The sequence below is a fragment of the Nerophis lumbriciformis genome, linkage group LG08 (genome assembly GCF_033978685.3).
Source record: "Nerophis lumbriciformis linkage group LG08, RoL_Nlum_v2.1, whole genome shotgun sequence".
NCBI classification, from domain to species: domain Eukaryota; kingdom Metazoa; phylum Chordata; class Actinopteri; order Syngnathiformes; family Syngnathidae; genus Nerophis; species Nerophis lumbriciformis.
Genome location: NC_084555.2, coordinates 40,753,708 through 40,779,194, shown reverse-complemented (window position 1 = coordinate 40,779,194; position 25,487 = coordinate 40,753,708). Strand labels below are relative to the sequence as shown.

The 25,487-nt window shown below is 40.4% G+C and overlaps 1 protein-coding gene across 6 annotated transcripts in view; it reads right to left on the bottom strand.

The window, feature by feature from the left end:
- LOC133611807 (regulator of G-protein signaling 6-like) overlaps window positions 1-25,487 on the bottom strand; it is a 202,908-nt gene that overhangs the window by 61,314 nt on the left and 116,107 nt on the right. For 5 of the 6 annotated variants that reach the window (XM_061968946.2, XM_061968948.2, XM_061968945.2 and 2 more), the window contains 4 exons: window positions 24,036-24,086; window positions 23,862-23,968; window positions 7,889-7,940; window positions 375-439 (listed from right to left, as the gene is read on the bottom strand). In XM_061968946.2, the coding sequence (XP_061824930.2) occupies window positions 375-439; window positions 7,889-7,940; window positions 23,862-23,968; window positions 24,036-24,086 (275 nt within the window). The remainder of the gene's footprint in view (window positions 1-374; window positions 440-7,888; window positions 7,941-23,861; window positions 23,969-24,035; window positions 24,087-25,487) is intronic. The other variant, XM_061968949.2, reaches the window with a different exon arrangement.

Below are 25,487 nucleotides of genomic sequence, written 5' to 3'. Positions count from 1 at the left end.
ATTGCAAAGAGAAGAAACACCAACAAGGACCAACAAGGCGGGTGTTAAAAAGGAAGGACATAGAATGACCTGGATAGCAGAGATGGAAATATATTTGCAGAGTCATGCCACTATTACAACACTGAGTGTCGTTGTACAACAGTGAGAGTTCAGTGAAATGCGTCAAAACACACCCTGAGATATCCCTTTTTTTTCTTTTAGCTAGTAAACGACTCCATCAACTGCATGTTGCTTCGAAAAAGAAAACATGCACTGTGCAGATGACATAGAAGCTTGTATTACGAGATATGGATTGTATTAATAGTAACGCTTTATGGGAAGATACGCAGCTTAGGCTCTTGAGATAAATCATGAGATGGAGAGCAAATACTTACAGCCTCATAGTCGGCAAGCTCCAGCCTGGCCTTATTCTGCATGGTGCGCTTGCACAGGTAGATGGCTGCAGGGCCACACAGCAGTGGAGCATAAAAAGGGCACAGGAGTTAGTCAAATGGTCCGTCTGCTTGGTTAGCATGAACTGGAGAGATTTCCACAAGAGATGGCCAACATTAACTCTGAGTTAGAAACATTGCTGTGCGGAGAAAATTATATGTCTCTTGTATTCCTTCTTTAATTATGTATTTCCACCATTAATAATGAAAAAAACATTTCAAAGTTCAGTACAAAAGTACAATATTTTAAAGATGAAACTTATACACAACTTAAAGGGGAACTGCTCTTTTTTTTTCGTTCACCATCATTATAAAAGACATGACGACAGATGCAAATTTGTATTAATTTTTTGCATACTAAATATTAAATTAAATGAGCAGCACAATTCCGCCTACAAAGCCCTTAAAAAAACACATTCAAATACCGTCATTGAGGTTTTATAAACATGATGCATATGTGTAATGGAGTAATGGGCACGTTTATAATACCATTTAATATTTACGTATTTTGATCATTTTAAACCTAATAATGCATTCATTAAAAAACGCATCATGACGTTTTTGTTTATTTATCTTCATGTACCGTATTTTTCGGACTATAAGTCGCAGTTTTTGTCATAGTTTGGCCGGGGGTGCGACTTATACTCAGGAGCGACTTATGTGTGAAATTATTAACACATTACCGTAAAATATCAAATAATAGTATTTAGCTCATTCACGTAAGAGACTAGACGTATAAGATTCCATGGGATTTAGCGATTAGGAGTGACAGATTGTTTGGTAAACGTATAGCATGTTCTATATGTTATAGTTATTTGAATGACTCTGACCATAATAAGTTACGTTAACATACCAGGCACGTTCTCAGTTGGTTATTTATGCCTCATATAACGTACACTTATTCAGCCTGTTGTTCACTATTCTTTATTTATTTTAAATTGCCTTTCAAATGTCTATTCTTGGTGTTGGGTTTTATCAAATACATTTCCCCAGTGCGACTCATATATGTTTTTTTCCTTCTTTATTATGCATTTTCGGCAGGTGCGACTTATCATACTTGCCAACCCTCCCGGATTTTCCGGGAGACTCCCGAAATTCAGCGCCTCTCCCGAAAACCTCCCGGGACAAATTTTCTCCCGAAAAACTCCCGAAATTCAGGCGGACCTGAGTGACGTGTTGACAACACACAACAACAGTGTCTACCGTAAAGCAGTTCGTCTGCCGTAAACAGCAATGTTGTGACACTTTTAAACAGGACAATACTGCCATCTACTGTACAAGCATATGTGACCCACCCATAATGTGTCACATTTTTGTGTTGATTTATTTATTTTATTTTGTGGTTTGAATTCGTTTTTAGAGCTGTCATTACACATTTATCAGTATTCACATTGGTCAGTAGGGGGCAGTAGGGCGTTTCTTCCCAATTGAATGCTATCGCCTGCAGACCGGAAGTGTCTTGTCATTCTGATGAGCGCGACCAGTCTGTGAACAATTGAAACGTCCTGTGTGCTTTTTCCTCCTGTATAACAGGTTAGTTTTGGTGAATCAACTCACTGAATAATATCCATGTGATCTATATAAGTTTAAGTACACATTCTGATGGTGGAGCCTAACTCTAAAGTGTTTGTGAGTTGTAGTTTGTAAATGAACACTGAAATTCAAGTATTTATTTTATATATATATATATATATATATATATATATATATATATATATATATATATATATATATATATATATATATATATATATATATATATATAGCTAGAATTCACTGAAAGTCAAGTATTTCTTATATATATCTATCTTAACCACGCCCCCAACCACGCCCCCCGACCCACCCCCAACCATGCCCCCGCCCCCACCCCCCACCCCCCACCTCCCGAAATCGGAGGTCTCAAGGTTGGCAAGTATGCGACTTATACGCCGGTGCGATTTATACTCCGAAAAATACGGTGCTTACTCTACGATGTCTGCTTTCATTAGAATGCCTACTGCTAGGATGATCATATATTCCCATTTAGGTGAAGAATGACTCATAATCCTCACAAAAAAAAGGGTGGGGACGTCCCCAAGCGTCTTTTCGTGTCATCCCTGCCAGTTTCGGGTCCTAAATGGCTGTCAGAGTGTACCAACTTGTCGGAATACCTACAGACATCTTCTGGCCAGAAAATGCATGAATTATAATCTAGAATACATTTACAGGGAGCAAAGAAGTGAGGAAGCAGCAGACCACTCAATAATGTAAACATAGGGAGACACAGAAGTGATCACGCCGCCGCTATAAATAGTTTGTCGGCGTTAGCCCTTGTTAAAAACAATATCACTAATACTTGGTTAATATTCAAATCACGAAATGTAAATGGAGTTATATATATATATATATATATATATATATATATATATATATATATATATATATATATATATATATATATATATATATATATATATAAAATCCAATATTTATTAGATTTTGTGGGCGAAATAGAGGAGCTCCCATTGTTTCTGCTGTAAGAAGTTAGAATGATTTTTAAAAATCCATCCGTCATGTCTTTCATAAAGATTGCGAACAATTGGCAAAATTCCCCAAAAAAGTGCAGTTACCCGTTGACACCAGGGGACAAAGGCTGACTTCTTTGTCCTTTCAGGACATGTTTGTTGTATTTTGTCCATTTTACAAGATTTTTCATAAGAGGGTTTAATACATATTAAATTACAAAAATGTAACGTCTAATTCTTTGTGTGCAATACACTGGCAGTTATTCAACAATATCAGAAAGCCAAACAGGGCATAAAAGTACTTCATTTTTCAAAAGTCATAAAAACATTTTGGATCCCGCCATTCATTTTCTACCGCTTCTCCCTCTCGGGGTCGCGGGGGTGGCTGGAACCTAACCCAGCTGCATTCAAGCGGAAGGCGGTGAACACCCTGGACAAGTTGGCAAGTTGCCTCTTTGCAGGGCCCATTTTGGATACATATTTGTTTCTCGAAATCTCTCAAGCAACTTCAGCCCCAAACAAAAATACCAAAATGTAATTTTATTTTTATTTTACTTTGACCCTTTGAAGGGCTTTTCATCAAATGATGTCACAATTTTAAATTAGTATACATTTCCATAACCTAAGTAATTTTGCTAATTTAAACCTGTAATATCTGATAAAGTGGCCTTCAAAAGGGTCAACATTTAACAAAAAAACCAACTTACAAACAAATTATATATTTGATATTTTTGTTTAGGACTGAATTTGTAAAATCTGAGCAAAAACAGTAAAACAAAATAAATAAAAAATTTTTTATTTTTTTTTTCCTTCAAAAACTTGAAGACTATTATGTCCTGTTTGGTTTTGAAGATAATTAAAATTGAATGTCCCCTGAGGGGTTAAAGTAGTCTGTGTGCAGCTTGTACAGCAGTATAAATTTGATGTCCCCTGACTCAACACAGCCAATATTTTCCAAACAGCTGGCAAGACAAATAAGTACAGCTGTCCAAAGTGTAAATATTTTGTTTGCGCACCATTGTTTTTGAGCCATGCCTTAATTCTCCTGGGCAAATAATTTACCAGAGCTGCACGGATCATTACTGGAATTCTCTTCCACTCCTCCATGATGACTGATAACAGAGCTGGAGAATGTCAGACAACCTTGTCCTCCTCAATCTTCCAATTAAGGTGCTCAATTGGGTTCAGGTATGGAGGAGTCATACTTGGGCACTCCATCACCTTCACCTTCCTCAGCAAGGCACTTGTCATCCTGGAGGTGAGTTCAGCCTCGCATGTTGGAAAATTGCAATGTGGTCCAGCTTCCCAAGGGAAGAGATCACGTTATGCTTCAGAATATGTGTTTTCGTTAACAAGGTCATTTCATGATTTTTTTTTTCTATATTTAAAATACTTCATTGTGGTCTACATAACATGTAATGGTTCTTCTTTGGCGTAAAAAAATGCATCCATTTTTATTTACAGACCTATTTTCAAGCCATTTTTTCATCCCTTTTAAAACAGTTCGTTTTGAAAGGCGCAGTTGTTAAAAGCAAATGAACCTCTCCTCACTTGCTCCCTCAGGCTGAGTGCACATTCGCCCCACCCCTTCAGAAATGTTTCTACCAAGTCTGTAACTTTCTAACGCTATGTCCTCGATGTGTGACATTAAAAGGCTTTTCTATTCCACATCATGTAAATAACTCCACTGTTCGAATGCTTCGAGTTGAAAACAAATAGAGAGTGAAGACTACAAGGTACACGACGAGCGTTTTTTTATAATACGAGTGACATTGCAAACGTAATAACAAATTATATAATTTACTGGTCCATTTCCAAACACAGTAGGCACAGATCCAATTAAATGTAGTTTTTAGGAAAATAATGTATTATTTTGCCGGAAGATGGTGATGCTCTTGTCTTCTAGTAGAAGGTTTAGCTAACTACACAACAAATCGGACTAACATTGCTTATGTATCATTCACACATTTATAACCTACTGTTACTAATTATGTTTCATTGTCTCTTCCACTGCCATAAATAGTACCCACCAAGCCCGCCATTAAAAGTATTTTTTTGGGGGGGGGGGGATCTGTTTTTTGATGAAGGTCTGTGGTTGAAGTAGGGTGTGAAGAGGCGGAGCCGGCAGTCCGACAGCGAGGCAGGGCACACCGGAGCCCGGCCCAAGATGGCGGCGAGGAGGCGTGGACGGCGAGCAAGCGGCGAGGCGGTGCACGCCGAGATCGACGCTACAATTGTTACCAGGTGCGTGGAGCACCCAGCTGGGCACAATTTAATAATCACCTCACACTGTGTAAAAGGGCGGCAGACGGAAACGTCGGGGAGAGAGGCGGAGATCACAGAAGAAGCCAAAGAGAAGCGGATGCTGAAGAAGAAGAAGTGGAAGAAGAAGAAGAAGTGGAAGAAGTGGAAGAAGAAGAAGAAGAAGTGGAAGAAGAAGAAGAAGAAGAAGTGGAGGTGGAAGAAGAAGTGGAAGAAAAAGAAGGAGAAGTGGAAGAAGAGGAAGAAGAAGTGGAAGAAGAGGAAGAAGAAGAAGTGGAAGTGGAAGTGGAAGAAGAAGAAGAAGAAGAAGAAGAAGAAGAAGAAGAAGAAGAAGAATAAGAAGAAGAAGTGGAAGTGGAAGAAGAAGTGGAAGAAGAAGTAGAAGAAGTGGAAGAAGAAGAGGAAGTGGAAGAAGGACAAGAAGGACAACAAGAAAAAGACAAAGACAAAGACAAAGAAAAAGACAAAGACAAAAAAGAAGAAAAAGACAAAGAAGAAAAAAACAGAGACAAAGAAGAAGAGAAAGACAAGGAAGACTGAATGGAAGAAGACAGAGAAGAAGAACATGAAGAGGAAGAAAAAAAACAGGTGGAGATGGAGGAGAAGACCGGGGCCACGGGGGGACCTGGCCGTCCTCACTTCCCGCTCCTCCGAAGGGGGGGTGGGGGGGGGGGAGTAGGCTCAACCCGGCTTGCATCTGGCGGTGGAGGTCTGTGGAGAGGCGGAGCCGGCAGTCCGACAGCGAGGCAGGGCACAAGATGGCGGCGAGGAAGCGTGGACGGCGAGGGAGCGTGGACGGCGAGCAAGCGACGAGGCGGTGCGCGCCGAGATCGACTCCGCAATTGTTACCAGGTGCGTGGAGCGCCCAGCTGGGCACAATGTAATAATCACCTCACACTGTGTAAAAGGGCGGCAACCGGAAACGTCGGGGAGAGAGGTGGAGATCACAGAAGAAGCCAAAGAGAAGCGGATGCTGAACGAGAGCGAGAGAGAGCCACAGGAAGACGAAGATGAAGACGCACGCGACTGAAAAGTTGGAGCGGCAGAGGAAGCAGGACACGGCAAGGCTGAAAAACAACCCGTAGAGACTTTTGACTTATTGAAAAAAATAAAATAAAGTCTAACCTGCGCAACAATGTCCTTACTTGGTGGTCCTGAGAACCCGCACGACAGCGAGAGACTGTCAAATAGGGCAAATTTTTTGCATACTCGAAGCGCCTCCTTCACAGGTAAAGGCACGAATCATGAAAGGTCAAAGTGAGGCATTCTTTACTTTAGATGAGGCTGAAAGTTTGTGTAGTGACGTGCGTTGGTTAAAGCAAACAAACAACACAGCATTTTCTTTCATTGGGTTTTGCTGTCATCATGATGTTGTAGCACAGCTGGTTTTGCAAACATTTAAATTGGCTGACACACGGAAGGATGTTTGGGTAAATGTCCACCATATATGTCACGCTTGAACAAAATTTCTAACGGACCGTTGGGAATTTTGTATCCTTGTGGAAAATATTGGATACGATGTTAGTGCATCTGCCTCACAATACGAAGGTCCTGAGTCGTCTTGGGTTCAATCCCAGGCTCGGGATCTTTCTGTGTGGAGTTTGCATGTCCTCCCCGTGACTGCGTGGGTTCCCTCCGGGTACTACGGCTTCCTCCCACTTCCAAAAAGACATGCACCTGGGGATAGGTTGATTGGCAACACTAACTTGTCCAGGGTGTACCCCGCCTTCTGCCCGATTGTAGCTGAGATAGGCTCCAACGTCCCCCGCGACCCCAAAGGGAATAAGCGGTAGAAAATGGATGGATGGATGGGTGTTGTGTTGTCAAGCTTATGAGATCCGATGCAAGTTTAGGCCACAGTGACACTATTATTATTTTTACATTTTTTTTTAGAAATGACTGTGATAGCAATGTAAATGAGTGATTCCAACAAATACTTATTATTTTTGTATTGTTGTTTCTTTAAATGTTTTTAATCACTGTATGGTGGAATTCTTAATAATATTGACACTGTTGTTGATAGTATTAATTTTTGTTTGACTCCTTTTGATTTTTTGTGTCATGTTTTTGTGTCTTCTCAATTTCTCTGATGATTGCTATTCAGGATGTTGCTGGTTTGTAATTGGAATTGTATTATTATTGTATTTAATCCATCCATCCATATTACGTGTTATTTTGATTGACTGATTAAAGAAAATTTAAAAAAAGACAGACCGTTTTGAGGAAGTCAGAAGGAAGGCAAGATTGTTTTTTTAAATATATCTGCTATGCCTCCACAATTTGATTTTAGATCCCAAATACACATGAGCAGGTATCATCAGGTATAGGGCCTCTTTAATCAACCGCAGCTCCCCTGTGACTGGCAGAACTCATGCGTTCTCCAATCATGATGTACACACATAGGACGGAGGATTCTCTGTCCATTGTCTGTCTTTGCAGTGTGATCGCCTCATTTCTCATAGCTATTTGTGCGTAACATTTCAAACAGCGGCCGCAGAACAATTTTAGCCTTGACAAATCATATTGTGAGTGCTTAATGATTATATTTGCGTCTCCTCTTTCCATAATTGTGGGTGTTTTAATAATCAGCATCATACCTTGAGTAGATCAGGCCCTGTATTTTATATTTCAAGGGGTGACCCTGTAGGGATCAGAGTGCATGATGAAGTGCATATATAGTATACAACTTACCATAGTCTGTGTTCTCAGGCTCCCAGCAGTTTGAAGGCCAGAAGTATGGAGACTGGCAAAAAGTTCAAAAACAGAGAGAAATATGGTTTTGATTTATTATACAATCAGAGTCCCATTAATAGGCTTGATACTGTCGGCTCAAATTTCTTCCAGCCTGAAACTACTGGATTCTTCTGCACAACTCAACAACTTCCTTTTTGATGATGCTTGACATGTGTGCAGAAATGGTAGCGATATTCTCCCTTATCCATATTTAATTGTCTCTTGCAATTGATGTTACACATGATAAGTTGCTTTCCGAGTCTTTTAATATTACATTGCTCCAATCATGCATGCATTCTTGATAACGGAGCAAAATATATATTATACTCAAACATATTGTAACTTTAATTTCAGCTGTTAATAGGAACAAGGATCATTCTGCATATTCTGATAATGAATAGACAAATTAATATGCTCTCATTTTGCAAAGAAAATAACTTTTTTTACTCAGTTCAGAGAGTGTTTATATTATTGTACAAAGTCATGGCAAGAAAGTTATTTAATCTGGATCAAATATATATATATATATATATATATATATATATATATATATATATATATATATATATATATATATATATATTATGTGGTAATTTTTTTAGACCCACATGGACCCTTCAATAGTAGTGGGACTGTGGGACCATACTTGCCAACCCTCCCGGATTTTCCGGGAGACTCCCAAAATTCAGCGCCTCTCCCGAAAACCTCCCGGGACAAATTTTCTCCCAAAAATCTCCCGAAATTCATGCGGACCTGAGTGACGCGTCAACAGCCTGTTTTCACGTCCGCTTTCCCACAATATAAACAGCGTGCTTGCCCAATCACGTTATAACTGTAGAATGATCGAGGGCGAGTTCTTGGTTTCTTATGTGGGTTTATTGTTAGGCAGTTTCATTAACGTCCTCCCAGTGCGGTAACAACACACAACAACAGCAGTCACGTTTTCGTCTACCGTAAAGCAGTTCGTCTGCCGTAAACAGCAATGTTGTGACACTCTTAAACAGGACAATACTGCCATCTACTGTACATGCATATGTGACAATAACATCTAGGGCTTTTAGAGAGTGCAGTGCACAACTGCGCACACAACAAGGAGACGAAGCAGAATGCATCATCAGAGAGGGTGTTCAGCATGGTTAGAAAAATAGTGACAGAGAATAGAACAAGGATGGACAATTCAACCCTTAACTCAACAATGAGTAGATGAGTGTTATGTGTGTGTATATGTGTAAATAAATGAACACTGAAATTCAAGTGTTTCTCTTATTTATATATATATATATATATATATATATATATATATATATATATATATATATATATATATATATATATATATATATCAATCAATCAATCAATCAATGTTTATTTATATAGCCCTAAATCACAAGTGTCTCAAAGGGCTGCACAAGCCACAACGACATCCTTGGTATAGCCCACATAAGGGCAAGGAAAAACTCACCCCAGTGGGACGTCGATGTGAATGACTATGAGAAACCTTGGAGAGGACCGCATATGTGGGTAACCCCCCCCTATATATATATATATATATATATATATATATATATATATATATATATATATATATATATATATATATATAGCTAGAATTCACTGAAAGTCAAATATTTCTTTAAAAAAAAAATATATATATACATATCTAGCTGTAAATATACTCCTCATCTCTTAACCCCAACCACGCCCCCGCCACACCCCCGACCACGGCCCCCCAACCCCCACCTCCCGAAATTGGAGGTCTCAAGGTTGACAAGTATGTGTGGGACTGTTGAAACAATACACCAAGAGGAAGAATGCGCAACCTAAGTTTGACACGCACCATGATGGGTTTTATTAGGCAGCCGCAGTGACAAATGCGAAGGTTTACGGAATGCGAAGCTGATTTGTTGGCCATTTGACAATGAAAAGTGAAGAGCCAGCGCAGCACTTCTCACATTGGATGCAGCCTGGAATAACAAACCAGATTACCATTTCCAGTGTTGGGTTAGTTACTGAAAAACAGCAACTAGTTATAGTTACTAGTTACTTCATTTCAAAAGTAACTCAGTTACTAACTCAGTTACTTACACCAAAAAGTAATGCGTTACTGTGAAAAGTAACTATTTAGTTACTTTTTTTTTTCTCCTTTTTTTTTTAAAGCTCCAATTAATGCCCTTTTAGCCTTCATGTCAGTACTGTTATTGCACTGGAGAATAATACAATCTGTTGATCAACTTGACATGCATTTGTATCACTGAACTCTGCTAAGCAATGTGGTCTACATACAACACACAAAGACAAAGATATGTTACAAAGGCCAATTTGTTTCTGTCCAGATCAAATTGACAAAACTATTTTAAATAGCTGCAACATAACATACATAAGTAACAAACAGCATAGCTGTAAAGCAAGAAAGGCACACACTACATACACAAAGCCTAACCAGGCATTTTTTCCCCAAGAAATTCTGACACAAAATCATGTCTGAAGCCCAGAACACTCTACACATTTCCCCAGTTTTAGTTTAGAGATAAGGAAAGATTGGCCTGGCCCTCTAGCATCCCTCTTTATGTTTGTGAACTTTATAGTCTATACATTTAGAGTGATGTGATAATCAAACACTATAGAAGTCTAAAATGAAAGAGTATATAAGAGAATTGACAGCAACGTTCCCTCTAAGGAGCGCGCCTGTGCAATTGTGCACTGCTCAAGCGTCCTCTGCGCACAACAAATCTATGCCACTAACAAAATCAAATAAAAAAATAAGCGCATAACAATTTTCGACACGACACGGACACGACAGAGAAAACCATTTTCGTCATCATTGTTCAAATATAATAATACGTCTGTCGAGACGCTTTGAGGACATGAATTCCATCCATCACATTACTGAGCAAAACTCTTTATTGTCGGCCATAAACACATCACTGTTATATCAACAGCAGCCGCTCGCTCTTTCTCACTTGCGCCAACACATGCACATATGGCACTTAGCCAGTGATGCGTTTACAGCCACACAAAAAGTCGGACAACTCCAACACCACACATAAAGTGTCATTCCAGGTCGTTACTCGATGATTTACCAATCAAATGTGTGCCTATTCTAGTGTCATTTATTAGGAATCTTAATTTATAAATATTAATCATTAAATGCTGTTAATATATTAAATACATACTAATAAAAATATATTTTTTACAAACAGGAAGTTGCAGGAATGTACACATGATCCCCTACTTACATCTCATTGTGCAACATGTGAATGTTTTAATGGGAACTAAATGCAATGTCTGAAAGGGGTACAAACTATTTCCAAAGCAGGACCTCCACCCAGACAAACAATACAAGTACACAGTTCATGAAAAACAATATTTTTTGTTATTGTCATTGTAAGTGGGCCTACACACTTATATTAGAAATTGAAATGACTGCTGTCATTTGATTATAATAATAAGAGAATGTTGTCTGTCTATCTGTGTTGGCCCTACGATGGGTGGGGACTTGTCCAGGGTGTACCCAGCCTTCCGCCCGAATGCAGCTGAGATAGGCTCCAGCGACCCCGAAAGGGACAAGCGGTAGAAATGGATGGATGGATGGAGATTTAACTTGCTATTTAGTCAGGTTTGGGACAGGTGTGCTGCTGGTGTAGCCACAGTGTGCACATCTGATGTTGCTCACATGGGCTCCACTCAATGCTCAGGGAGTTTTTGCATTTGCTCACACACATGAAAAATTAGAGGGAACATTGATTGACAGAGTGTGTGTACCTTCAGTGCTGAATGATGGTGGTGGAGGTGAAGTGTCATTGGATCCTCTATCTCTCTTTACTAGCTTTGTCGAAGCATGTTGCTTATGTAGCTTGTTTCAGCAGATTTGAATTGCTGTTTTGGGCAGTAGATGGGATCTTTGATCCAAAGCACAATTTACATTTAACTAAAATGTTATTTTCTTTGTGCTCGACAAAAGAAAAGTAGTGAAAATATCTCCATGTTAGCAAACTCGACTTCTGGCTCCGCCATGATCAGACACGCCCCCCCTCCCCTCTCTCCGCCCTCTCCTCCCTCTCCTCCCTCCCCACACTCACACTCACTCACACACAGAGCGCATGTCTCTCTCTCTTCTCCGGCTTGTGACACAAGAAGAATCAAAACGATGACACAGCAGCGCTCCGATAAAACACACTTTATACTACATAAAAAGTAACGTAAAATAACTCATCATAAATCATGTAGTAACGGTAACTGAGTTACTGAATATAAAAAATAACGCGTTAGATTACTAGTTACCGCCGAAACTAACGGCGTTACAGTAACGCATTACTTTGTAACGCGTTAGTCCCAACACTGACCATTTCTATGAGCCATTCACAGTAATGAGTCATCATGGAGCCCTTAGCTGTCAGCAGGACCTGTCCAAGTGTCAAAGTCCAGGCTCGAGCAGAAGGAGAAAAACCATAAACACTCACAGCCTGTCCTTTATGCAGCGTTCTACGGCCTACCTCTTGTTCTGACTCAATGTCCAGAGGGGACCTGCACCATCAAACTTGGTGGGATGAGTAATAAGCTTAGCGAGGATTGTTCTCATTAGCACTGCGCAGTAAACCCTTTGAGAAAAGTTTGATCTCCTTAGAATGCAATCCATTGGCCCATAAACACCACTGATGTGCCAATGCATTCATTCCTAGATGCATCATAATGTGACACATGACAATCAGTATCAATTAACAAATATAAAAAAAAACTGGTGTAGCCATGTGTGTGTGTGTATATACTGTACAAAACTCAAAACCAGTGAAGTTGGCACGTTGTGTAATTCATAAATAAAAACAGAATGCAATGATTTGCTAATTATTTTCAACTTATATTCAATTGAATAGACTGCAAAGACATTATATTTAATGTTCGAACTGAGAAACGTATTTTTTTTGCAAATAATAGCACGTTAGTTTTGGGGTTTGTACAGACCCCAAAACTTGGCACGCTGTGTAAATCGTAAATGAAAACTAAATACAATGATTTGCCAATCGTTTTAAACCTACATTCAATTGAATAGATGGTAAAGACAAGATACTTAACGTTGAAACTGGAAAACTTCGTTATTTTTGCAAATATATTTGATGTCTTTAACATGTTTCAAAAAAGCTGGCATAAGTGGCAAAAAAGACTGATAAAGTTGAGGAATGCTCATCAATCACTTATTTGGAACATCCCACAGGTGAACAGGCTAATTGGGAACAAGTGGGTGCCATGATTGGGTATAAAAGCAGCATCCATGAAATGCTCAGTCATTCACAAACAAGGATGGGGGGAGGGTCACCACTTTGTGAACAAATGCGTGAGCAAATTGTTGAACAGTTTAAGAAACACATTTCTCAAAGAGCTATTGCAAGGAATTTAAGGATTTCACCATCTACGGTCCGTAATATCATCAAATGGTTCAGAGAATCTGGAGAAATCACTGCACGTAACATTGAATTCCCGTGACCTTGGATCCCTCAGGCGGTACTGCATCCACAAGGGACATCAGTCTGTAAAGGATATCACCACATGGGCTCAAGAACACTTTGGAAAACAAATGTAAGTAACTACAGTTTGTCGCTACATCTGTAAGTTCAAGTTAAAACTCTACTATGCAAAGCGAAAGTCATTTATCAGCAACACCCATACACTCCGCCGGCTTTGCTGGGCCTGAGCTCATCTAAGATGGATGCAAAGTGGAAAAGTGTTCTGTGGTCTGCTGAGTCCACATTTCAAATAGTTTTGGAAACTGTGGACGTCATGTCCTCTGGACCAAAGAGGAAAAAAAAACATCCTGATTGTTTTAGGCGCAAAGTTGAAAAGCCAGCATCTGTGATGGTATGGGGGTGTATTAGTGCCCAAGACATGGGTAACTTACACATCTGTGAAGGCGCCATTAATTCTGAAAGGTACATACAGGTTTTGGAGCAACATATGTTGCCATCCAAGCAACGTTACCATGGACGCCCCTGCTTATTTCAGCAAGACAATGCCAAGCCACGTGTTACATCAACGTGGCTTCATAGTAAAAGAGTGCGGGTACTAGACTGGCCTGCCTGTAGTCCAGACCTGTCTCCCATTAAAAATGTGTGGCGCATTATGAAGCCTAAAATACCACAACGGAGACCCCTGGACTGTTGAACAACTTAAGCTGTACATCAAGCAAGAATGGGAAAGAATTCCACCTGAGAAGCTTAAAAAATGTGTTTCCGACTTCCGGTTTGGGCAAGATGGAGTAGACACGTGTTGAGTCTCCCTCCCACAACTTTTTACATTACCACTCTTTTAAAACTCCACAAACTACGCCAGCGAGTCGGCGAGCGGGTGATTATATCACTCCGGAGTTGCAACCGGCAAAAAATGCCAACTCACTCGACGAAGCGGAGCGCCAGAGATACCAGTGCCGGACCTAGCTCCTCCGACGGGGGTGCCGGCGAAGTCAACATGTCGGCTATAGCTAGTCTTCTGGAAGAGCACTGCCAGGCCCTCTCAGCGGACTTCAGGACAGCAATTTCTACACTCGAGACAAAGATTGATAAGGTACACACCAAGGTCTCTGAACATTCTCAGAAAATTACTGCACTCGAGGAAAATGCTACTTTGCAAGACGAACGCCTGCTAGCATTGGAAGCAACATGTGCTAAGCTAACGGAGATCGAAGCTAAGCTACGGGCTAAAGTTAGCGACCTCGAATCCCGGAGTCGGCGAAATAACATCCGAGTGGTCGGCATACCAGAGTCCGTGGAAGGGCCACGTCCAACTACCTTTTTTGCGGAGCTACTGAAGGAGATTTTTGACGAGGATTTCTTTGAATCACCGCCGGAGTGCGACCGGGCCCATCGGACACTCGCTAGCAAGCCGAAGCCAGACCAGAGACCGAGGCCCGTTCTGATACGGCTACACAAGTACCAGGTGAAGGAGTGAATTATCCGCGAGGCCAGGGCCAGGAGAGGCAAGCTACAATACCGAGGGTACCCCGTCGCCATCTATGAGGACTACGCGCCTGAAGTGGTGGAACAACGCCAAAAATACCGCGATGTGATGTCGGAGCTCTACCAAAAGGGCCTACGACCAGCATTATTGTTCCCGGCCAGACTTGTCATAGTAACGAAGGATGGTGGTAAGAAGAGATTCGGATCGGTTATAGAGGCCAAGGACTTCTTGACATCAATCCGCACACAAGATACCTGACGGGTTTGGACGACTTTTTACCCCTACAAAACGGCTGTACTTGACAATAATTTGCACCTTGACTGTGCAGCCCCTGGAATAAAAACTGTAAGTTCAACTTTTCTAGAGGCCTGATTTATGACAACTTTGCATTCATTGTGGACACTGTGGGCCTTCGTTTGTTTTGCTGTTCTATGCACTAACCACCACTTTAGATGTGTGCTCATAATAGGAAGCAATGTTTGAGTGTTGCAATTTACACACTGGCTAACACATAATTTTCCAACATGGATGGTCGTGACGTAACACATTTTGATTATGCATCCTATTTTTTTTTTTTAAATTTGATCTAGTCATTCGTATGTACGTTATGAGGCACTCCTTGGTCCAAAATACATCACTAAAGCTACTGATGCACTGTACATTTTGGTGTTGAGCAAACGCTGTTTATATGCCTTGTTTGTTTATTTCAACTTAATATTTCCTATATTACTATACACTCAGGTTGGGATACGTCTCGCGAATGTAGGCTCACTTTAAATTCTTATTTTGCTTTATGGAGTTCATTACTGTTACTGTAAGGGAGGAGACTCCGGAAGTTAGCATTAGTCAAGTTAGGCTAAGTAAGAGCGAGAGAGCTCAGATAAGGTTCTTATTTAGGGTGGGTAGTAAGGGTAATTGTATTCTAATTTGTTGGGGTTTGTTGAAATGTGTCTTTATGTCATTACTAGTTTTTTATTTAGTTTTATTTTTTATTATTCTTTCTTTTGTTCTTACCTGGGTGTTTTGTACCACTTTGTTATTTTTATTTTTTGCTGCTATACCTTCCCTCTCTCCCTCCCGTCCCTCCCCGTGGGGTCTAAGGCGTGTCAGACAGATTTACTGTTGGGGTCTAGTGGATGGCGGATGCTGGTAGGATGACGAGTGACGGAGTGCGTATCATCTCTTGGAACACCAAAGGCATGAACAACGCCGTCAAAATTGGTAAGGTCTTAACTCGTCTGCAGCATCTTAAAGGGGACATTATATTTCTGCAAGAAACACACCTGAAGACATCAGAAAATCTCCGTATTAAGAGGTCTTGGATGAGCCATTTATTCCATTCCAAATTTTCTGCTAGGGCTAGGGGTTCGGCCATAATTATCCATAAGCGTGTTATGTTTGAGCCAGCAGACGTTATAGAAGATAAAGAGGGTCGCTATGTTGTGGTTTCGGGCATGTTACAGAATACACCGGCAATTTTAGTCTCTGTGTATGCACCTAACTGGGATGACGACACTTTTTTCACAAGACTTTTTGCTAGGATCCCCAACGTTGACAACCATCGCATAATCGTAGGCGGGGATTTTAACTTAGTCCAGGATGCGATTCTTGATCGATCCTCCCATACCCGAAATACACAATCCAAAGCAGCAGAGGCTGTGTCAACTTATGCAAACCAAGTGGGACTTTCGGATCCCTGGAGATTCAGGAACCCACATGGGAAGGCATTTTCATTTTTCTCGCACGTTCACCATTTGTTTTCCCGTATTGATTTCTTTTTAATAGATAACAATCTCTTGCATTGTATTAATGCATGCGACTACCACCCGATAGCCGTCTCTGACCACGCGCCAATCTCAGTCGACATTAAATTTCCGCAAGGTGTAACCGGCCGCACAATGTGGAGGTTCAGCTCACACTTGCTCTCAGACATTAAGTTCAAAGATTTTATTGAAACAGAAATTCTTACCTATATTGAGTTTAATGACACCCCTGATATCGGAAACAGCACTTTGTGGGAAGCACTTAAGGCTACTATCCGAGGACAGGTGATATCTTATATTTCCAGGATGAGGAGGACTGAGAGGGCTAGGTTGACGGAAATTGCTAAAGAACTCCTCGACCTCGACAATGTATACGCTGTTTGTCCATCTCCAACCCTGTATAAAAAGCGTATTCTGCTACATTCAGAACATGACCTGCTTATGACGCACATAGTAGAGAGACAACTGCGACAATCCAAACAATGCTTCTATGAACACGGAGACAAGGCCGGCCGACTTTTAGCTCAACGGGCCAGGGCTGCTTGCGCATCGCGGTCAATCCCCAAAATTAAACTACCCGATGGTAGTTATACTTCCGATCCAGTGGATATTAATAGGTGTTTTTCCGAATTTTACACTAAATTATACACTTCTGAATGCTCTCCTGTCTCCGCGATTTGCCCCAACCCCCTTGATTCATTAACATATCCTTGCATTGATATAAACATTGCCAGGGAGCTGGGTAGACCTATCTCCTCGTCAGAGATACAGGAGGCAATCTGATCTATGCAAAATGGAAAGTCGCCCGGCCCTGATGGCTTCACAGTTGAATTTTACAAGGCTTACTCATTATTGTTATCCCCCATTTTAGCAAGAATGTTTAATGATTCCTTCAACGCCGGCCGCTTACCAAGGACCTTGTCAGAGGCTTCCATTTCACTACTTCTTAAGAAAGACAGAGATGCTACCTCTTGTGGTAGCTACAGACCGATCTCACTTTTGAACGTGGACTGCAAGATTCTGGCGAAAGTTCTCTCTATACGTCTTCAAGCCGTGATGCCCTCAATAATTTCGGCTGATCAGACAGGTTTCACGCTGGGGAGGCATCCATTCTTCAATACCAGAAGGTTGTTGAATATTGTTCTCTCTCCACCATCTGATACTCCGGAGGTTGTGGTGGCGCTGGATGCGGAGAAGGCGTTCGATAGGGTGGAGTGGGGCTACTTATTCTTTATTATGGAGAAATTTGGTTTTGATTCTTAATTTATTTCTTGGGTTAGAGTGCTGTAAGAGACTCCACTTGCCTCCGTACATACTAACGGCATCCGTTCAGCGTACTTCCCTCTCCAGCGTGGGACCCGGCAGGGATGTCCACTTTCACCCTTGCTGTTTAATATAGCCATTGAACCGCTTGCTATTTGGCTTAAGAATTGGGAGGAATTTAAGGGTATCACTCGTTTCGGTCGGGTTCATAAGCTCTCCCTATATGCCGATGATCTCCTGTTGTTCGTTTCAGACCCCTCATCCTCGCTTCCCCATATACTATCGATTCTGGATCAGTTCGGTCGTTTGTCAGGGTACAAACTGAATATTCAGAAAAGCGAACTATTTTTTGTGAATAATTTGGCAAGGTCACTCCCGCGCTCACAATTCCCCTTTAAGATCTCGGAGGAAGGATTTAAATATCTGGGTGTGTTCGTCTCGAATTCTCCCACAGAGCTGTTCCGTAAAAACTTTCAAGCACTGTTGGACAAATGTAAATCGGACTTGTCCAGGTGGGCTGCCCTCCCCCTATCCCTAGTTGGCCGCATTAACCTCATAAAAATGATTTTACTTCCGAAATTTTTATATCTCTTTCAGCACATCCCTATATGTCTCAACAAATCATTTTTTGTTGGCCTTGATCAACAACTTCTTGCTTTCATTTGGCAAAACAGGCCAGCCCGCCTTGGGAAAGCCACTCTACAGCTCCCTAAGGCGGAGGGTGGTCTAGCACTTCCAAACTTTAGAAATTATTTCTGGGCCTGCAATATTAACAAACTTCTGTACTGGGTCCATTGCGACTCCCCAGCCGCCTGTCCACCTTGGGCTCAGATAGAGATGGCATCGTCTAATGGTTCCCTGCACGCGGTGATTTGCTCACAGCTACCATTATGTTCATTGGGGACCTCCCTAAACCCAGTTGTTAAAAATACCATTAAAATTTGGACTCAATTTAGGAAACATCACGGCTTGCACAAGGCTTCCAGCGGTGCTCCGATTTTGAACAATCCCGCCTTTCTCCCTGCCTGCTCTGATTCTGCGTTTCGAACTTGGTCGACTAACGGACTTAAAATTCTCAATGACCTGTACCACGATGGAGTGTTCTCTTCCTTCGCTTCTCTGTCAACAAGATACAATCTGCCTAATACTCATTTCTTTCGATACCTCCAAACAAGGCATTTTATTAAAAAACAATTTCCTCATTTTCCCAACCGCCCCCCAGAAGCAGAAATTGATCGGTTTCTCTCCTTTGACTCTGACCAACGACGTTTAATATCTGTCATATATAATGAAATCGGCCTTCTGAATCCACTTAATACTTCACCTGTCAGAGAATCATGGGAGCATGACCTTGGAGCACCTATACCTGACGGGAGGTGGAGAGAGGCTTTGAGGCTGGTACATTCATCGTCCATATGCGCTAGGCATGGCCTAATACAATGTAAGGTATTACATAAAGCACATTTCACCAATGCTAGACTGGCTAAAATATACCCCAACCACAGCGACACTTGTAACCGCTGTAGGCAATCCCCAGCTGCCCATTTGCATATGTTCTGGACGTGCCCAAAACTCTCAAGTTTTTGGTCGGCTATTTTCGACACTGTTGGGCAGGCCCTCGATAGAACAATAACACCCAGCCCGCTGACTGCCCTTTTTGGCGTTCCCCAGGTGGACGGTTTACCTGCAACCGCTCGTCATCAGTGTTGGGTTAGTTACTGAAAACCAGTAACTAGTTACAGTTACTAGTTACTTTATTTCAAAAGTAACTCAGTTACTAACTCAGTTACTTAAACCAAAAAGTAATGCGTTACTGTGAAAAGTAACTATTTAGTTACTTATATATATATTTTTTAATTTTTTTAAGGCCCCATTTAATGCCCTTTTAGCCTTAATTTTAGTACTGTTATTGCACTGGAGAATAATACAATCTGTTGTTCAACTTGACATGCATTTGCATCATTGAACTCTGCTAAGCAATGTGCTCTACATACAACACACAAAGACAAAGATATGTTTTAAAGGGCCAATTTGTTTCAGACCAGAACAAATTGACAAAACTATTTTAAATAGCTGCAACTTAACATACATAAGTAACAAACAGCATAATAACAACATAGCTGTAAAACAAGAAAGGCACACACTACATACATAAAGCCTAACCAGGCGTTTTCTCAAGGAATTCTGAAATAAAATCATGTCTGAAGCCCAGAACACTCTACACATTTCCCCACTTAGTTTAGAGAAAAGGAAATATTAGCCTGGCCCACTAGTATCCCTCTTTAGGTTTGTGAACTTTATAGTCTAAACATTTAGAGTGATGTGATAATCAAACACTCTAAAAGTTTAAAATGAAAGAGTATATAAGAGAATTGACAGAGTGTGTGTACCTTCACGTGTGCAGTGCCTCGTTAAAATCCAGCCGCTGTTGGAGGTGGAGGTGAGTGTGTCTCTTTACTAGCTTCGTCGAAGCATGTTGTTTTTGTCGCTGTTTCAGCATATTTGAAACTTACATTCAGCTAAAATGTTCTTTTCTTTGTGGTCGATAAAAGAAACGTACTGAAAATATCTCCATTTTAAGAAACTCGGCTTCGGGGTTCGCCATGACGTCTTGTTAGTAGACACAGACACGCCCCCTCCCCCACACACACACTCACACACACACACGTACACACAGACAGCGCGCGGCGCGCCTCTTTTTTGTCGCCTCTTCAGCAGCGACACTCAGATCTTCTCAGTTTCTAGCCGATACTACATAAAAAATAACGCAAAATAACGCAGTAACGCATCATGTAGTAACGGTAACGGAGTTACTGAATATAAAAAATAACGCGTTAGATTACTAGTTACCGCCGATAGTAACGGCGTTACAGTAACGCGTTACTTTGTAACGCGTTAGTCCCAACACTGCTCGTCATGTCATTGCGTTAACGACTCTGCTGGCTAGGCGTACAATTCTTTTTAAACGGAAGCTTGCGTCTCCGCCGAGCCATAACAGTTGGATACAAGATGTCTTGCGGTGTCTCCAGTTAGAGAAGCTTCGGTTCTCTCAGAAAGGATCTGTGTCATCTTTCCATAAAACTTGGGGCCCCCTCCTAGACCTTATTAGAGACAAGCTTGACATCACCCCAAGCGATTCGAGTAACACAACTTAGACAGAGCTGACCGCTGAAGCCCCCCCGACCCTCACTCCCTGTGTTTATTTACTTTTACGTTATATTATTATTATTATTATTATTTTTGCACATCTTATGTAGTATTTATTTATTTATTTACCTTATTTATTTTTTGTTTATCTTTAATATATTTGTTTGATTGAATCTAAGTTTGCATATATTCATGTGTGTCTATATTTGTTGTGGGCACTAGGTGACAATTACCTTGGGAATTAAAGTGGGTGGGTACTGTAAGGGGTAGGGTTTACTATGTTACATATTGTAAAATGTGCAGATGCCTCAACTTGCTGTTGCCATGATCCATCATACTGTACTGTCTGCAAAATTCAATAAAAATATTTGAAAAAAAATAAACAAATGTGTTTCCTCAGTTCCCAAACTTTTACTGAGTGTTGTTAAAAGGAAAGGCCATGTAACACAGTGGTGAACATGCCCTTTCCCAACTACTTTGGCACGTGTTGCAACCATGAAATTCTAAGTTAATTATTATCATACTTGCCAACCTTGAGACCTCCGGTTTTGGGAGGTGGGGGGAGGGGGTGGGCCTGGTCGGGAGTGGGGCGGGGGGCGTGGTTGGGGCGGGGGCGTGGTTAGGGGCGTGGTTAAGAGGGGAGGAGTATATTTACAGCTAGAATTCACCAAGTCAAGTATATATATATATATATATATTTATATAAAATCTAAGAAATACTTGACTTTCAGTGAATTCTAGCTATATATATATATATATATATTTATTTTATTATATATCTATGTATATATAAATAAAAGAAATACTTGAATTTCAGTGTTCATTTATTTACACATATACACACACATAACACTCATCTACTCATTGTTGAGTTAAGGGTTGAATTGTCCATCCTTGTTCTATTCTCTGTCACTATTTTTTTAACCATGCTGAACACCCTGTCTGATGATGCATTGATGTGTGGCACGCACAAAAGTGCTTTCATCAAATGCACATTAGAGTCTGGAATCTTCCATCTCTCCCTAGCATGGCCCAAAACCGGTCAATCTTTGCTTCCTGAGGAAGATCTTCAGTGCCAAGCACTTGGTAGTCCACTACTTCTTCCTGGAGGCTATCCAGGTCCAATCGCAGCTGCGGCTTGGAACTTACAAGCTGTTATGAGAGTAGCGTATGTGTGTGTGTGGCCCTTTAATAGGTGAGCATGTGAGGTGAGTGACGTCAGTGAGTGTGTGGGCGAGAGAAGAGAGGGAGCGGTAGCGTGAGTGCGGGCGGGGACTAGTTTGTTTTGTGTTGGATTGGCTGTGTGCAAGCAACCAATAAAGCAAGATTTGCAACTAATTGCCGGACTCAGGCAGGAAAGGTGCAACAAAGCGTATTTCTTCATCTTACTCGTCGTCGATGTCGCCATGGCTGTATCTTCCTCGTTCTTCTGCTTCGTCTCCTTGTTGTGTGCGCAGTTGTGCACTGCACAAAGCCGTATATGTTATTGATGTTATAAATGGCAGTATTGTCCTGTTTAAGAGTGTCACAACATTGCTGTTTACGGCAGACGAACTGCTTTACGGTAGACAAAAACATGACTGCTGTTGTTGTGTGTTGTTACCGCGCTGGGAGGACGTTAATGAAACTGCCTAACAATAAACCCACATAAGAAACCAAGAACTCGCCCTCGATCATTCTACAGTTATAATGTGTTTGGGCAGGCACACTGTTTATATCGTGGGAAAGCGGACTCAGGTCCGCATGGAGTTGGAGGGGGTGTGGCCTCCAGCTCCGCCTGAATTTCGGGAGATTTTCTGGAGAAAATTTGTCCCGGGAGGTTTTCGGGAGAGGCGCTGAATTTCGGGAGTCTCCCAGAAAATCCGGGAGGGTTGGCAAGTATGATTATTATTTGCAAAAAAAAAAAAAAAAGTTTATGAGTTTGAATATCAAATATCTTGTCTTTGTAGTGCATTCAACTGAATATGGGTTGAAAAGGATTTGCAAATCATTGTATTCCGTTTATATTTACATCTAACACAATTTCCCAACTCATATGGAAACGGGGTTTGTATATACATACACGTGTGTGTGTGTGTGTGTGTGTGTGTGTGTGTGTGTGTGTGTGTGTGTATATATATATATATATACACACACACACACATACATATATATATATACATATATATATACACACACACACACATACATATATATATATATATATATATATATATATATATATATATATATGTATATACACACACACACACATACATATATACGTATACATACATACATATATACACACATATATATATATACTGTATATATATATGCGTGTGTGTGTGTGTATATATATATGTATGTGTGTGTGTATATATTTATATATATATATATATATATATATATATATGTATATTATATATATATATATATATAATATATATATATATATATATATATATATTATATATATATATATATATATATATATATATATATATATATACATATATATATATATATATATATATATATACATATATATATATATATATATATACATATATATATATATATATATATATATATATACACATACAGTATTTTCATATACATATACGCATGTATATACATATATACATACATATATACATATATTGAAAATAAATTCCGAGAGGAGAAAAAGATGCATCCATAATTGCCAGAATAGTTATTTATAATCACTTAAAATTAAGTCCTAGAAGCCTGAATCGTAATCAAATCACATTTTGAGGTCACTAAGGTGGCACACTACTAAGAAGCAGAGTGTTGGTAGAAATGTTGGTTACCTGAAAGCGATAAAGAGTTCCGTCATCTTTGAGCATCAGGACATGGTCATAGATGGGGAAGATGTAGCCGTGGGCTGCGATCAAACTTCCAAGGTGGATGGCCTCAGCTGAGAAAAAAGGCTATCACATGGAGGCCCATTGTGTTTGCATGTAATGATTTTTCACTGCACATACCTGGATCTTCTATGGAGAGGTTTTTCATCAGCCACTGAACAATGTCCGCCCCTGTTTGGAAAAGAACATTGCATTTAACGGGTCACAGCACCATAACTGAAATAGTTTGCACAAAAGGCTGTAATTTGTAGAGACATATTGGCTTTGGTTCAAACCATGGCATAACTGTCTCAAACAGTGGTGTATACTATTTTATGGGAGGCGCCGCAGCTTGAGAAAAATAATGATAAAAATAATTCTGATAAGCTAATTTACTAAACGGGTGGATTTTTAGTTCCCATAATGAGAGGAGAGGCAATGAGGCGAGGAAAAAGATCCAGGAAAGAGGACTCAATTAAATTTTATGGACAAGGAGAGATACAACCACTTAAACACATTCAATCACTGTATCAATTATAATTTATTATTCAAAGTAATATGCCTAAAACTGGTGACAACATAACAGATCATAAAACAGAAATCCAGCAAAGTTGGATCTTGACTAATTGTCAGGTGTTGGTCTTTACTTACAGGGAAACTATAGGGAAAAACTACAAACCCCGTTTCCATATGAGTTGGGAAATTGTGTTAGATGTAAATATAAACGGAATACAATGATTTGCAAATCCTTTTCAACCCATGTTCAATTGAATGCACTACAAAGACAAGATATTTGATGTTCAAACTCATAAACTTCATTTTTTTTTTGCAAATAATAATCAACTTACAATTTCATGGCTGCAACACGTGCCAAAGTAGTTAAGAAAGGGCATGTTCACCACTGTGTTACATCACCTTTTCTTTTAACAACACTCAATAAACAATTGGGAACTGAGGAAACTAATTGTTGAAGCTTTGAAAGTGGAATTCTTTCCCATTCTTGTTTTATGTAGAGCTTCAGTCGTTCAACAGTCCGGGGTCTCCGCTGTCATATTTTACGCTTCATAATGCGCCACACATTTTCGATGGGAGACAGGTCTGGACTGCAGACGGGCCAGGAAAGTACCCGCACTCTTTTTTTACGAAGCCACGCTGTTATAACAAATGTGGACTCGTCAGACCACAGAACACTTTTCCACTTTGCATGAGTCCATCTTAGATGATCTCGGGCCCAGAGAAGCCGGCGGCGTTTCTGGATGTTGTTGATAAATGGCTTTCGCTTTGCATTGTACAGCTTTAACTTGCACTTACAGATGTAGCAACGAACTGTATTTAGTGACAGTGGTTTTCTGAAGTGTTCCTGAGCCCATGTGGTGATATCCTTTAGAGATTGATGTGGGTTTTTGATACAGTGCCGTCTGAGGGATCGAAGGTCACGGTCATTCAATGTTGGTTTCCGGCCATGCCGCTTACGTGGAGTGATTTCTCCAGATTCTCTGAACCTTTTGATGATATTATGAACCGTAGATGTTGAAATCCCTAAATTTCTTGCAATTGCACTTTGAGAAATGTTGTTCTTAAACTGTTTGACTA